Below are 13,830 nucleotides of genomic sequence, written 5' to 3' on the forward strand. Positions count from 1 at the left end.
CTGTCAGTGGTTTGTGGTCCTGTAAAATGAGTGCAGGGTTTGGAATCAGGTGTACGAGTTACGGTCCTTGTTGGTTCTTTTAGGTATTTAGAATGCTATCCGTGAATGCTTCTCCATGAACGAATTGATTATTATATTCAGATGTATCTCTTATTCTCCAACCATACTAGGAGTACTCAAGGGAAGAGACAATTTCTTCTTTGTAGCTGTTATACTTTCTAGGTACAAGTAGCCTCTCAAACGAAATCTAGTGAGTGGCTAGTTAATGGGTCAGCCCCGGTGTTTCTTGGTCTTGAACACAAAATTGGATCCTGAGGTAACTGGGCCTTTAATTGGGAAAAAGAATGTGCATTTTTGCATATATTCAGGAGATATCAAGGAAGTTATGGCTCTAGTTTTCAACTTTCATTTTGTTTGTTGATGTTCAGTGTAGATAAACATAAGACATTCCCAAAATGAAGTGTCTGCAATAGAGTTGAATAATATCAGGCAAAAAAGCTATTCAAATGGCTGTTTTTCATAACTGTAAATTCTTGAAATTTGGAATCTATAATGTATGTTACCTAGCTGCTGCGGTTGTCTCTGTCTTCTCTTCTTCCTCCTCCTCCTCCTCCTCCTCCTCCTCCTCCTCCTCCTCCTCCTCCTCCTCCTCCTCCTCCTCTTCTTCTCTACTGCATCCTCCTCCTTCTTCCTCTTCTTCACTCAGGGCCTTGCACTTATCAAGCAGATGCTCTGCCACACAAGCCATGCGTCCAGCGATTTTTGCTTCAGTTACTTTTTAAAATAGGACCTGATTTTTGTCCAGACAGGCTTGAACCATCTATGAGATCAGCTATTTATGCTTCCTGAACCATCGGGATGATAGGAACATGGTACCATACCCAGTCTTTATTGGTTGAGAAGACATTTCATGAACTGTTTGCCCAGATGACCTCAAACCACAATCCTCTCAATTTCAGCTTCCAGGATTCCATTGCACCCAGTGCAAGTATGTGGCATTTTTGTTTGGTGCAATATCACGTACAAAATAGTTTATACACACTTAAGCCCTCAGAGGTAAAGACAGGAAAGATTTCCTATCAGAAATCTTCCCAGTTCAAAGAGAGGAAGAGTGATGATGGCAGCAAACCCTGCTTAGCAATGTTCAGGTAAAGCGATAACAAGACGTTTCATGAGCAAAAGTGTATCGAGAGAAATAGATTCATTTGCAAACCTATCACATATGTATTCACAGGTGGTGGGTGTGGGTCATTGCATTTGGATTAAAAAGCAAATGTCTCTCTCTACATGAGAGGTCAGTAGCTTGTATAAGGCGAAATCTTTTCACATAATTAGAATATTCCAACAGTGGTTTCAGTAATTTAGAAATCATGGTATTGTTGTAATATTTTTTCTAGGCTTCAGGAGTTCACAATTGTTTGGCCCAATCAAATCTGGGAACACTAGAGAAGTTATCACCCATCAAGGTAATTACTTTCAAGTTGAAATAATTACTCTATCAATGTTAATGGTCTTTCAACTTCAATAAAGCACTCACCTGCCGATAATCACAGCTAACCTCTTGCTCTAATGCAATTCCCTCTCTATTTAGTAGGTTATATTACAGCCGTTACAGTGGTCACTTGTCCTGAACAGCTGCTGAATTTCACTTTGATCGCCTGTGAACCATAAAAAAATTGGTCATCTGTGTATGATTTCCCCTTCACCCATAAGCCCTTGCAGAGCGAGGGAAATGCTCTCTTGGCTGTAATAGGGTACTTCAGGGCAGCCATCTTGTCTCTGGTACTGGTCACTTCCCATTTGTGACAGGAGTAGAGTGGAGTTCAATTAACTTCTGCCCTTCACTGTCACTTCTGGCTGGCTGTCTCTAAGTGGTATATATATTTGAATTTACTGAATGGGACTGTTAGGGGGACTAAGTTCATTTTGTTTTCATACTTATTTTTGATGAGGTTCCTTGGGATTTTTAGGGCATCTCAACATGGAATTTTCCAAACTCAGTTATAAGGCTAGAAAATAGCAACATATTTGACTCAAAGGTCTCAAAATCTCCCAATCAGACATCTCATGCTCTGGTTGTTATTTGGCATTGGTGAAGTAGAGAGATGCCAAGTTTCTGTGATTGAGAGAGAAGGAAAAGAAGAGGGAGAGAGGAAGAGAGGGAGGGAGGGAGAGCAGGAAGGAAGGAGGGAGAGAGAGAGAGAGGAGAGAGAGAGAGAGAGAGAGAGAGAGAGAGAGAGAGAGAGAGAGAGAGAGAGAGAGAGAGAGAGAGAGAGAGAGAGAGAGGGGAGGTGGAGGGAAGAATGAGCCTATGTTCTGATGACACAATCCTAGATTTAAGGACGGACAGCATCCTAGGATGCTGTGGCAGAAAACAGGGCTGGTTGACTGCAAAGGCTCATCGTTTGAGAAGAATAGACAGCTAGAGTATCAAGTGTGAGAGGCTATGGTTGGTGGTGGGAAAGATGGACAATATTGAACTTTAGGAAGAAAAAAGAGTACTTTTTTGTTCTGGGAAACATAGAAAAGGAATAGAATAAAAATAAAAATCTAGTAGTTGGGCAATTATCTGTTAATTGCCAGTGTTGTATGAGAAAATATTTAAATTTACAAGCTCAGAATTTTTTTATGTTACAGTACATTTGAAGTGTACAAAACCAGATTTTGTACTTATGACCAAGTAGGATTGCTGCTTTTAGACACTGGGACTATCTACTTTTGCTATGTTATTCCAGACTCTGTTGTTCTGAGGATCTCTAACTTTTTACTTTATACTAGAAAGATAGCCTCAGAAGCAGTCCTAGAGGTCTGGGATTTCCAGAATATTTATGGTATCTAGGAAGTAGGTCTGGAGAAGAAAACTGAAGAACCATCATGTTTTAAAAGCTACAATCTATTTAAGATCACATATAAAGAGCAAGAATATTTTACATTATACTAAGGCAAAATGAAAATGGGATTAAAAGGGAATTCATCAATTTACTCACAAGCTCTCCATGATACTGCAGTTATGAAGTGTCATAATTTTACTGTTATCTATTTAGGCGTGAAGAGGACCTGACACAATCACGAGGAGAAATTTTGAATACTTATTCCCTGACAGTAGGAAGGGAAATTGGCAACTCTAGGGACTAAAGTTTGTCTTTCTGGGTTTTCTTCCTGGATTAGAAGTCAACTTTTAGTGATCTATATAATGTGCTATTCTTCAGAACTGCCTGCTTGATTCTACACCCAGAATGAAGTACCACCTATCCATCTATCATGGCTCTGGGCAACCATTTGGCTTTGGTTTTGAGATTTAATAATCCTGGGGGGCAAGTAGGGGATCTGCTTAAAGCAGAGACTAACAGGTAAACTACCTTTGCTTTTAAGTCCCAAGTTATTTCTGCCAGAGCAATGGCAGATGCCAATGAGAACAAGCAAACAAACCCAAATGGTGGCAGCAATATCGCCAGCCTCACCAGGAACATTCCCTGTAAATACCACTATGGAAGTCTTGCATGCCAAGCGAGGCTAAATACAGTTTCTCTCCTGACACAGCACCATTCATCACAGAGCTAATTGGGAAGGGAATTTAAGAATTAACTAAAGCCTGTTTTCAGTAGCAAAGGATATGATCTGAATATTTATATCTCTCTCTCTCCTCTTTGTCTCTGTCTCAGTCTCATCTCTGTCTCTGTCTCTCTCTTTCTCTTTAGAACTAGGACCTACTTGGAACCAAAGGAAGATGACTTTTTCATGAGGTTGGAAAGAAGTTAGTGATGCATTAAAAGCCATACTCTTCCCATCTCTCCTCTCCCGCTGCCTCTGCTGCTGCCGCCACTGCTCCTGCCAACACATACGCTTCTCACCCCTGTGGAGGCCCCCACTGCCAGTTCTCCATCCACTGCCACCACCAGCAGGATTCATGTCTCCACTGCACCTGTTTTATGTGGCTCCCCCAGCAACATCCACCTGTCCAGAAACAACTCTGGAGGGACATTGGGACATTGCAGTGATGACTCCATACCGCAGGCAATTTACTGGTGGTCCTTGGTGTAGAAACAAGAACCCAGTGAACAGAGATGAAAGGAGGGACCACAAAGACACCTCTCACCAGCCTGGAGACTGAACTGTAATTCTGCGACTGTGTAACAGAGTCTGAGCCCCATTGACAGCAACTTCTGCCGAGTGGTAGGCAGAGCGGTGGATGATTAGAAAGTTGACAAAGTTCCCCAGGGCAGCCGCTGAAAGGAAACTTTGAAGAAGTTTAGCTTGGAGGGAGAAATCAGTGATACAGTTAAGTAGATTTTGGGCGAAAGAAACTCCTAAACAAGGAGCTCAGATACCCCAAATGCCAAGTAGTGCAACTTGTGCTCAGACTTGACACCCCATCGTTCTGTACAGTAGATCCTCTATTCTCTAATAAGCTCTCATAGCAGACCTTAACTATATAGTGAGGTATCAGTGTATTGAACAGAATTCTCAATGAATTGAAAGCTGAAAAATTCTCATTGAATCATCAATACTTTGTTCTCGGCACAAGCAGTCCATTATTCTAGTATAGTGAGGTCATGATGTTTTTGGCAGAAAAGGGATGGACTTGTATAACAGAAGGGATTAAAGGAACATGTCTGTCTACTGGCAAGTAGTGGAGAATATTGGATAAATGGCAGAACTTCCTCCTTTTAGATACATTTTTACAAAAGGGTTGAAAAATAATCTTAATACAGGAATGAGGAATGAAACTCAGAGGCAGTGGTTTCTTTTTTGTAGGAGGTTACTCAAAGGTACCCGTCTATAGAGAGTCTTAGTGGTCTGATAGCTGGGACAGTAAGTCCCGTGAACACTATCTGAACAATGGCTTGGTTGCTTTGGGGAAGATGTTATTTATTGCTTGCAAAATTCAGATGGAAAGTTTTTGATGAATTCAATGAAAATTTCTCTGGTGAAACATCTGGATTTGGGGAATTCCAAATCCAGATGCATGTATCATTAAAAAAAAATAGAGCATTTAGGGTACACAGCTATGGTCATTATATTCAACTATCATTATATAAAAACTGAGCTACCTAACTTGAGGACGGGCTGGAGAAAGATGTGGAAGGATGACATGAAAGGGCTGACATGGATCATGATGTATTGTACTAACAACCTGACTTCTGGAACTGAAACTCTTTGTACAACTACTTAATACAAATATATAAATAGGCAACAAGATGACATTTCTCTTACCACAGTTAAAGTCTTCAACACTATAAGAAATTGTATAAAAATGGAAGAGTGCAGCAAGACTGGGCTGTCGATGTGGAACTATATCAGGGAAAGCCCATGTGCAAAGGGCCCTGTGAAGTTCTACTTTGGGGCCATAGGCTTGCCTAACTTTCAGGGACATTTTGGGGTTATAAAATAGTGCCTTGCAGAGACATAAAGATAGAGTTCAAAGACTCATCAGGTATTTTGAATCAAGGGGTTTAAAACAAGCCTGAGTATGAAAGAAGAACCTCCAGGGTACCCCAAAAGGAAGTGCCCGTGGGACCATGTGGAATGAATACACAATTAGGCTTGGTATTTTAGAAGACCAGAAGTTTAGCACTTTCAATCAAAGTGTATTTAAATTCAGAATATAGAGAAAGTGAACGGTTGCCCCTTGGACCATACAAATCAGATAAAAGATCTTTCACACGTAACACGTTGCTTCTAATGCTTAAAATAAAGGATTTGGAGGATATGATGTGAAGATCCTGCCATAGGAAAACATTGTGAAATAGAAAAACAAAGTTAGTGTTTAAAACAAAACTGGAGGCCTAGAATATTTTCCCTTTACTCACACATGCTTATTTTTTGATCAGATGACAAAATCAGATAGAAGGAGGCTAGCAAAAGATTGTCCTTTAAATTATGCACTTACAAGGATCCTTGTGAGCTGGGCACTGGTGGCTCACACCTGTAATCCTACCTATTCAGGAGGCTACGATCTGAGGATCATGGTTCACAGCCATCCTGGGCAAGAATGTGTGTAAGCCAGAAATGGGGCTGTGGTTCAAGTGAATGGTGGAGCACTGGACCTGAGCTGATTTCAAGCCTCAGGAGAAACACACACACACACACACACACACACACACACACACACACACACACACACACACACACACCATATACACAATATCCTTGTGGTGTTTCATTAAAATACATTTGCTCAGTATTGTTCAGATATTGATAAACAGTAAGCTGTAACTTTCATGTAAATTGGGCTTTTAGACTTGAAGCATAAAAAGACTTTTTAAAAAATAAAATAACAATTTATGTCATCCAGTCATTTTCTTCTTATTTGTGAGGAACATTTTAATGCAATTTGAAATACATGCTTATCTCTTAAGGCTACAACATTTCATCTTGCTATGAAGGCAATTCAACACAGAGCTTCCTATTAAACTCCAAGAGTATTTATTGCCTAACACATATGGTATAGGGTTTTATTCTCATATTGTGGCTTATAACTTGTAGGTGGCAGAATTTTGGATCAAATCCCAGGGTAATGGACACTTCAGACAATAATATGCTATTTCTCTTACTTTATTTCTTATATGCAATTCTCATCTGGATAAAACATTCTAAAAAGAATGTTCTCTGAGACAAAGACTCAGTGGTGTTGAGCCATCCATGTATTTCATTCCTATGAAATAGGATCACAGGCAATTCCTCTTTAGTGCATATGGGAAATTGAAATTACACGAAGAGAGACTCATCTTCTTGTACTAGTACAAATCTATCGTGGTGGGTAAACTATTCCCAGTACTATTTCTCATACTCAAGTCAGCACCTTATCCCTGTGACTTCATTGCTTCCTTTTAATTTTGTTGTTGTTGTTGCTCATGGGCTTGAACTCAAAGCCTAGGCACTGTTCCTGAGCTCTTTTCTGCTCAAGGCTTTACCACTTTGAGCCACAGCCCCACTTTCAGTTTTCTAATGGCTAATTATAAGAATCTGGGGACTTCATCATGATCCTCAGATCTCAGCCTCCGGAGTAGAGAGGCTTATAGTGGTAAGCTACTAGTATATGGCCTAGATTGCTTCTTTATACATATAGAAAAAATTATATTGCTTAAGACCTAAAGAAAAATGACAAGTTAGATAAGAAAGTGAATTTCCACCTGTTAACCAGATAATTTGAGTAGTGGTTATTTTTTTCTACGTCCTTACCATCACTGTGAATGCATGCACAGTGGAGCTGTTGAACACTGGATCATCTGGTCTCTCCTGGTAGACAACACGGTACTGGGAGATGATGCCATTGGGTGCCTGAGGCTTCATCCAGTTCAGCAGAACAGAATGTGCACTGGTAACTCGAGCCCTGGGGGCTAGGAGGATTTGAGGAGGGGCTTCCAGAGTCTGTGCAGATGACCACAAGCTGTCCACAGAACCTTTGGAGTTTTGGGCTCTGAGCCGATACTCATAGAGTGTAAAAGGCCTTAATGTCTCTGAATCATCCATGAATTCCAGGACTCCTTCTAACCAGACAAATAAAAGAGATTCCTCTTCCATGCCAGCAGGACGTCTGGAAGGAAACCAAACAAACCTTCAGTGATGGCTGAACACTTCAAACAAGGTTTGTGGAGAGTGAGAAAGTGATCATTGGAAGAATTTGACATCAACTCAACTTTTCAACTGTTCCTTCCCAGAGTTCAGGGTGAAGAATGACTAGCTGGAATAATGCACTAGAATTCTGACTCAAGAGGATTTCCTTAATAGGGCAGCCAGCATTTGTGTACATATGTGTGCGTGTGCAGATTTGGTTCATTATAAAGTATACATATGTCACAGAACCCATGCACATAGAAAAGTTAAAATCAGCAGAATAGCAATTGTCATGAAAGGCTTCTTTCTTTTATAAAGTACACACACACTAAACAGACAGTTGAGCCAAATGAATGAGACTGGGAAGAGTCAGGGGGACAAGTGGGAGAAGGGTTGGTTGAATGAAAAAGGGACTGAGTCACATGCAGTCAGAACACTCAGTGTATACATGTGGTAAGGCAAGGGTGAAATGTGAAATGAGTCCCAGAGGAGGGGACAGGCAACATGGAGGACAATGATGGAAGACCGACTTTGTTAAGAGGCACTGGACACGTAGACAGATATGATAAAATGTAACTCCCTCGTGAAATGTGTTCAAGGTCAGAGAAAAATAAAATAGAGAAAGTACACATGCAATACAAAGAGTCAAATGTATTAGTTAAAATATGTTAAATCTTGGCATAGATGAAGCATCCTTGACACATTTCTAAGTATAGTCTACATGTGTACATGTATGTGTGGGCACACATGCACATATAGGTATATTTGGCACACCTGTACACAATATACAATGATTCGAGTTTGATGGTATTAGGGATCCTTACTCTTCTGTGGTGGGTAGATTGCAGAAGAGTTTCGATTTGTTTTAGTCTTTTCTGTATCCATGCTTTTTATTTTTATTTTTATTTTTCTAGAATGCTCCAAAACTCACGTTGAGCTCAGGCATATGACAGCCTTTGGCTAACAGGATAGTAGCAAATACAATGACAGCAGAGAAAGACTCCAAAGCGTTTGAACACTGCTGCTGACCCTCTGTGCTGCTGTGGACGCCCTGAAATCCACGTGTGAAAATCCCAGCCTAGCAAATCGGAAGGAAAGTTAACTACTAAACTTGTTCTTCAGTCCTAGCTTGAGCGCACTGCTCTTCAGTATTTGTTTCCACGATGGTTTCAGTGTCTAACGCTCACTTCCTAAATGTCACCTATTTTCTCCCCATTTGATTTTTTTCTTTCATTAGATTATAAACTCCTGGCAGCCTGGAAACTATTGATTTATTCCCCTGTTCTTCTCAACTAGACGGAACTAAAATAGAAAGGCTGCTATTAGTGGCTGTATATTAGTTATGGTGGACATCAACAAATCTTTATAAAGTACTAATAGCCCAGCTTTGATCTCAGGATGGGGAAGCGGAAAAGAATTCACTTTACCTGAATTTGCTCTGAGCTGAGAGGAACGGACAGAACTGTAGGCAAATTAATGAAAATTATACAACAGGAATTTGCTTTAGAAATATTTCAAAGGCATGGAGCACATTTCTTTTAGATGTCTCCTCCAAAACCTACTAAAGTGCATGGTAATTCAAATAGGGTAATTCCTTAGTGAGTTAAACCTCAGCAGATTGCAATAGCTCAAAACCAATGTACATAAGGTTATATAGGATGAGACTAAATGAAAGGAACTTTAGGATACGGAAACAAGAGCTTTATCTTGTATGATTGTTGTTCTTAATGGACTATGTTATTTCTCTTCTCTTTTTTTGCCCTTTGGTTAATCTCATATTGTTACTGTATCTGACTTTGTTACCTGGTGCATTGTATGTACCTTTATTTGTTTATTTGAAATAGGAAAGGGAAGGGGGAAAGCAAGAAAGGAACGGGGGGAAACAAGATGATTGGGAGGGGGTGAGGGAAGGGAAATGTGGACAAAAACGTAAGAGGGTTATCAATGTGTGAGAAGTAATGCATCTACTACCTGACGATTGTAACTGTAACCCGTCTATACATTATCCTGACAATAAAAAAATAAATAATGAAGTAATATGTCCTTTAAATAAAGGTAAGCCTCAGCAAAGCAAAAACCAGAGGGATGTAGTGGGGTCGAGGGGAAAGGAATGACCAAAGGAAGAGTAACGGGAGAGAATGTAATGTATATCCCACAGAAACAAGCAGAGTGAGGGAAGGGGGGGAAGGTAAAGATGGATGACAATGTTGAGAGTGGTGATATTGATCAAGATATATTATACTCATAAACTTCTTTGATAAATGACAACTCCTTTGTACACCTACTGAAATATAATAAAAATAAAAATATTAGGACCTATGAATGTTCTTTAGACACTGAATACTTAAAACATTAAACACATAAATAAGAGAGATGGAATTGTCAGGCAAAAAGATGGTCCTAAATGTCTGGCATCTCTTTGGTCTTCCAGGCATAAAATCAGGATGCAGATTTAACAGAGGGTATTCTTGAGGAATGACGCTTGGTCAGTCTCTGTATTCCCAGCAACAGAGCCGACCACATGTTCTGTAAGATTTGTGGTGTGTGTGTGTGTGTGTGTGTGTGTGTGTGTGTGTGTGTGTGTAAATAATGTGGCTGAAAGGCATATGATTTCATGATGCTACATCCTTTTCTCAACTCTATCATTTCTTCCATCCTTTTTGGGGGGGAGGGTAGAGATCTCTAAGGATGACAGACCCTCCTCCTTCAGCTCCCTGTCTAGTTGAGGAGAACAAGATGAATAAATCAATATTTTCCAGGATGTTAAGAGTATTTAATTAGTATACACTGCTAGAAAACATACATACTGCCATGTCAGATTATCCAGCGCCATGAAAAGTTACAGGGTGATTAAGAGACAGTAAATGATAGCAACTTCCACAAAAAAGGCAGGATATGTTATAAAAAAAATCTGTTGGCTTTGCGAGTCTGATGATTCTCAGGTTGATAAATCACTATGACCTAATAGGAGCAATGATAAACTTCCTGCTGGAGGCTGCAGAAGCTTCGTGGGTAGCTCTCAGTGACCTGCAATTAGAGTTCAGCAGCCCAGCTCATTACTGCCTGCTACCACGCCTGGGCCAGATTCTTCACTCCATGTAGATTGCAGAGTTTGGCCTTGGTACTTGCAGAGGGTATCAGGAACCAGGTGTATCATTGGGAGAGATCCACTCTAATGAGAACCCCACGGCTCCTAGCTAAGGAGCGAGTTTACAGACTGCATTCGCGAACAAACCTATGAGGCTCATGGAAGAAGCGATATTTTCTGCTTTGTCTTTCTTTCATCTTTCTATAATGATAGACTTTTTTTTGCCAAATGCTCTTGCCTTCTCTAGTCTATATGTATTCATGTTTTTTTTAAATAGAGCTGATGCTCTTTAAAAATTGGAAATATGAATCTTTAAAAAATCTATACTGTTTAAGGGCAGAAATATGACATTAGCCTTGAGTTTACTTATCAAGATAATGAGAGAATGCAACATGGTGAAGTATCACTACTGAGTGCCGCCTGTATTAACGGTGAGCAATGTATGTATGGTGTCAGCAAGGAGGCTCAGTCTATGTCAAAGGGAAGGTTGGAGAGAAGTGGTTGAGAAGACAGTCCTGATCTTTTTAAGATGTGGGTTTCAACTATTCATTTAACTGCAAGAGTTTTTTCCTGAATAGTTTGTGCTTGCAAAAATCACATTTTCAGTTCTGTCTGAATAGACAAATGGTTCTTTGCTTAAACTCATATGAAAGACACAACAGTACATTTTTTTTCCCAACCGGAAGTAACTTACAATTGCATAAGAAAGAAAAATACAAGCAAATGTGAAAAAGCAGTTACTATATATTTTAAATTGTACTCATCCTCATGTCTCAAAGTGGGCTGCCTTTTTTTTGCATTTTTTATTGTAATTAGTAAAAGGGTTACATGATATTTGCCAGATAGAAGGTGCATTAATTCACATACATTGATACCCTTTCACATGTCTTGGTACCCATTTCCCTCCCCCCCCAACACCCCCCACCCGTATTGGTTTTCCCCCTTCCCTATCAAATTTCAAATATCCAAATACAAATAAATTCAATATATCAGATAACAAAGTGAGATACTATACCAATATGAGATAACCAAGGGACAGCAAAGGAGATGAGAGACAACATAGTACATTAAGGACAACAATCATTCATTATATGGCTTTTGTTTCAATATCCTGGAGGTCCTTTCAATTAGCTTCACATTATATGGCCTTATGTATCAAGATTTTGCTCTATTGCAGATCTCTGCTAGTAGAGCCCAAGGTTTCTACTGATTATGACAAATGAGGGAAACCATTGAGCCTAAGTTCCTTTGAGTCTGGCTTACTTCACTTAATATGATTTTTTCTTTTTTTTTCTCATATGGCCTGGCTTACTGAATTTATTTTATTTTTTTATTGTAATTAGTAAAAGGGTTACATGATATTTGCCAGATAGAAGGTGCATTAATTCACATACATTGATACCCTTTCACATGTCTTGGTACCCATTTCTTTGTTGACTACTTTATTTTGTAAAGGGGAGTGAATAAGCTCAATACATCTAACAAGCTTTCTAGAATTCTTACAAGAAATCAAATAGACCAGTGTTTCTCCAGATCCCATGGTAAAATGTAGCGAGTAGCAGAATAGAAGTTATTGTCAGTGATGATGTTCAAAGTCGTGTTCAGGGAGATGTGTCTCTGAAAAAGGAGGTCACTCTAGGAGTCCCCAAGAGAACAGATGCAAATCCTGAAGCAGGTTGCTGATAGAGGAAATGGAAACACAATGCAACTTACCAAGTCCTCTGTAAAGACTAAACTTACTAAGCTTTCTCCCACCAATGGAAGAGTGGCATGGCAGGAGATATCCACCATCTCCCAATAATTTAGAGAGCAAATCCTCTCTTAAAACATTTAGTGATTTCCATGCAATGGGATGATAAATTACTATGCTGACTCACCTCCTACAATTCTATTCTCAATTTAGATTCCAGTCAGAAGCAACTACGCATTTAAGATTGGTTTATATTTCCCGATACTTCATGCTTCCTTGGGTTTGGTATCTATTCATTCTTTTTTAGGAAAGCTGACCTGATCCTCTTTCCTATTGTCTTTTGTATAGGCTATTCCTCCAACTCATCTTTTAAAACTTTGCTACCAAATATCTCTCTCCAGAAAGTCTTCCTTTTGCTTTGTTCTCAACTACAACTTATCATATCCTTCTGTGTGCTGACTCCTCATTGGTTGATTTGCTTGTCTCACTACACTAGAGGATGTTTCCCTTTTTCTTCCTGTCATACTGTCCTACAAATTCCTTAAAGGCAAGGAGTCTAGTTTATACATCTGTACACTCTCAGAACCTAGTGAAGCATAGAACAATGGTATTACATCAGGAGTACAGTTTGAAGCAAGGTGTGTGTGGAACCGGAAGATAAAAAGGCATCAAGTTTCTAGGAAACTTGGCAATCTAACTGGAAACATGTACCTGCTGTCAGCCTAATCCTTCTAAATTGAGGTTTTTATGAGAGTGCTTTTCCAACTTATTGGACTTTGCCAATAGGGGGCACCCAAGAGTGATCAAGAAGTCAAAGGGAAGAAGCTGGCTCTCTTAGAGTTTGATTAGCATTTATCCAACAATGAGTTTCCCTCAAGGAAGTAGCAATTCTTTTTTTGATAGTGGTAGATGTTCCCATGATGCAATGTTTTCTACACCTGAGACCAATATATCTTCTTGCTAACTTTCCAGACATCAACTTCAGTGGTACTTAAGACACTGCCTTCTGAATTGATATGGTTTAGTAATTCTCACCACTTTGCTTGCTCAGCCTAAGGATGGTGGCTCTTTCTCTACATGCTATCTTAGAATCCTCTTTTTATCCTTTTTTTCTAGTTAACAAATTTATAACTAGGTACCAATTAAATAAATAGTAACTAGTTATAAAATTGTTATTAAGACTAGTTATATAACTATAACTAGTTATAAAGTTCTATATTAAGTTCTTTCTGTTAAGGTAACTGGTGATACAGAAAGCGATGATGACCACAGAGGAAAATGTGAAAATAACAACAAAAAGAAGAGGAATTATATATTTTTTCACCTAGATTTGATTTTGTCTTTACTATATTACATACTTTTTTGATTATGAAAATAAATTTGAAGTTGTTCATGAACAATAGAATTATTTAAAAGAATCTTAAATAATCTATCATTAAAAGATAAATACTGTTATTATTATTACTCTGGTTTCTAATAATCTAAACATTTCCCC

General features: G+C 39.1%; 1 protein-coding gene across 1 annotated transcript in view; it reads right to left on the reverse strand.

Annotated features, from left to right (window-relative positions):
- Positions 1-13,830, reverse strand: part of LOC150039010 (usherin-like) — a gene marked incomplete at its 5' end in the record, with an annotated part of 572,498 nt that overhangs the window by 72,381 nt on the left and 486,287 nt on the right. The window contains one exon of the mRNA XM_090328110.1: positions 7,183-7,537. Coding sequence (XP_090184236.1) covers positions 7,183-7,537 — 355 coding nt within the window. The remainder of the gene's footprint in view (positions 1-7,182; positions 7,538-13,830) is intronic.

Source organism: Megascapheus bottae, unplaced genomic scaffold, assembly GCF_031878675.1.
Source record: "Megascapheus bottae isolate mThoBot1 unplaced genomic scaffold, mThoBot2.hap1 H_1, whole genome shotgun sequence".
Classification (NCBI taxonomy): domain Eukaryota; kingdom Metazoa; phylum Chordata; class Mammalia; order Rodentia; family Geomyidae; genus Megascapheus; species Megascapheus bottae.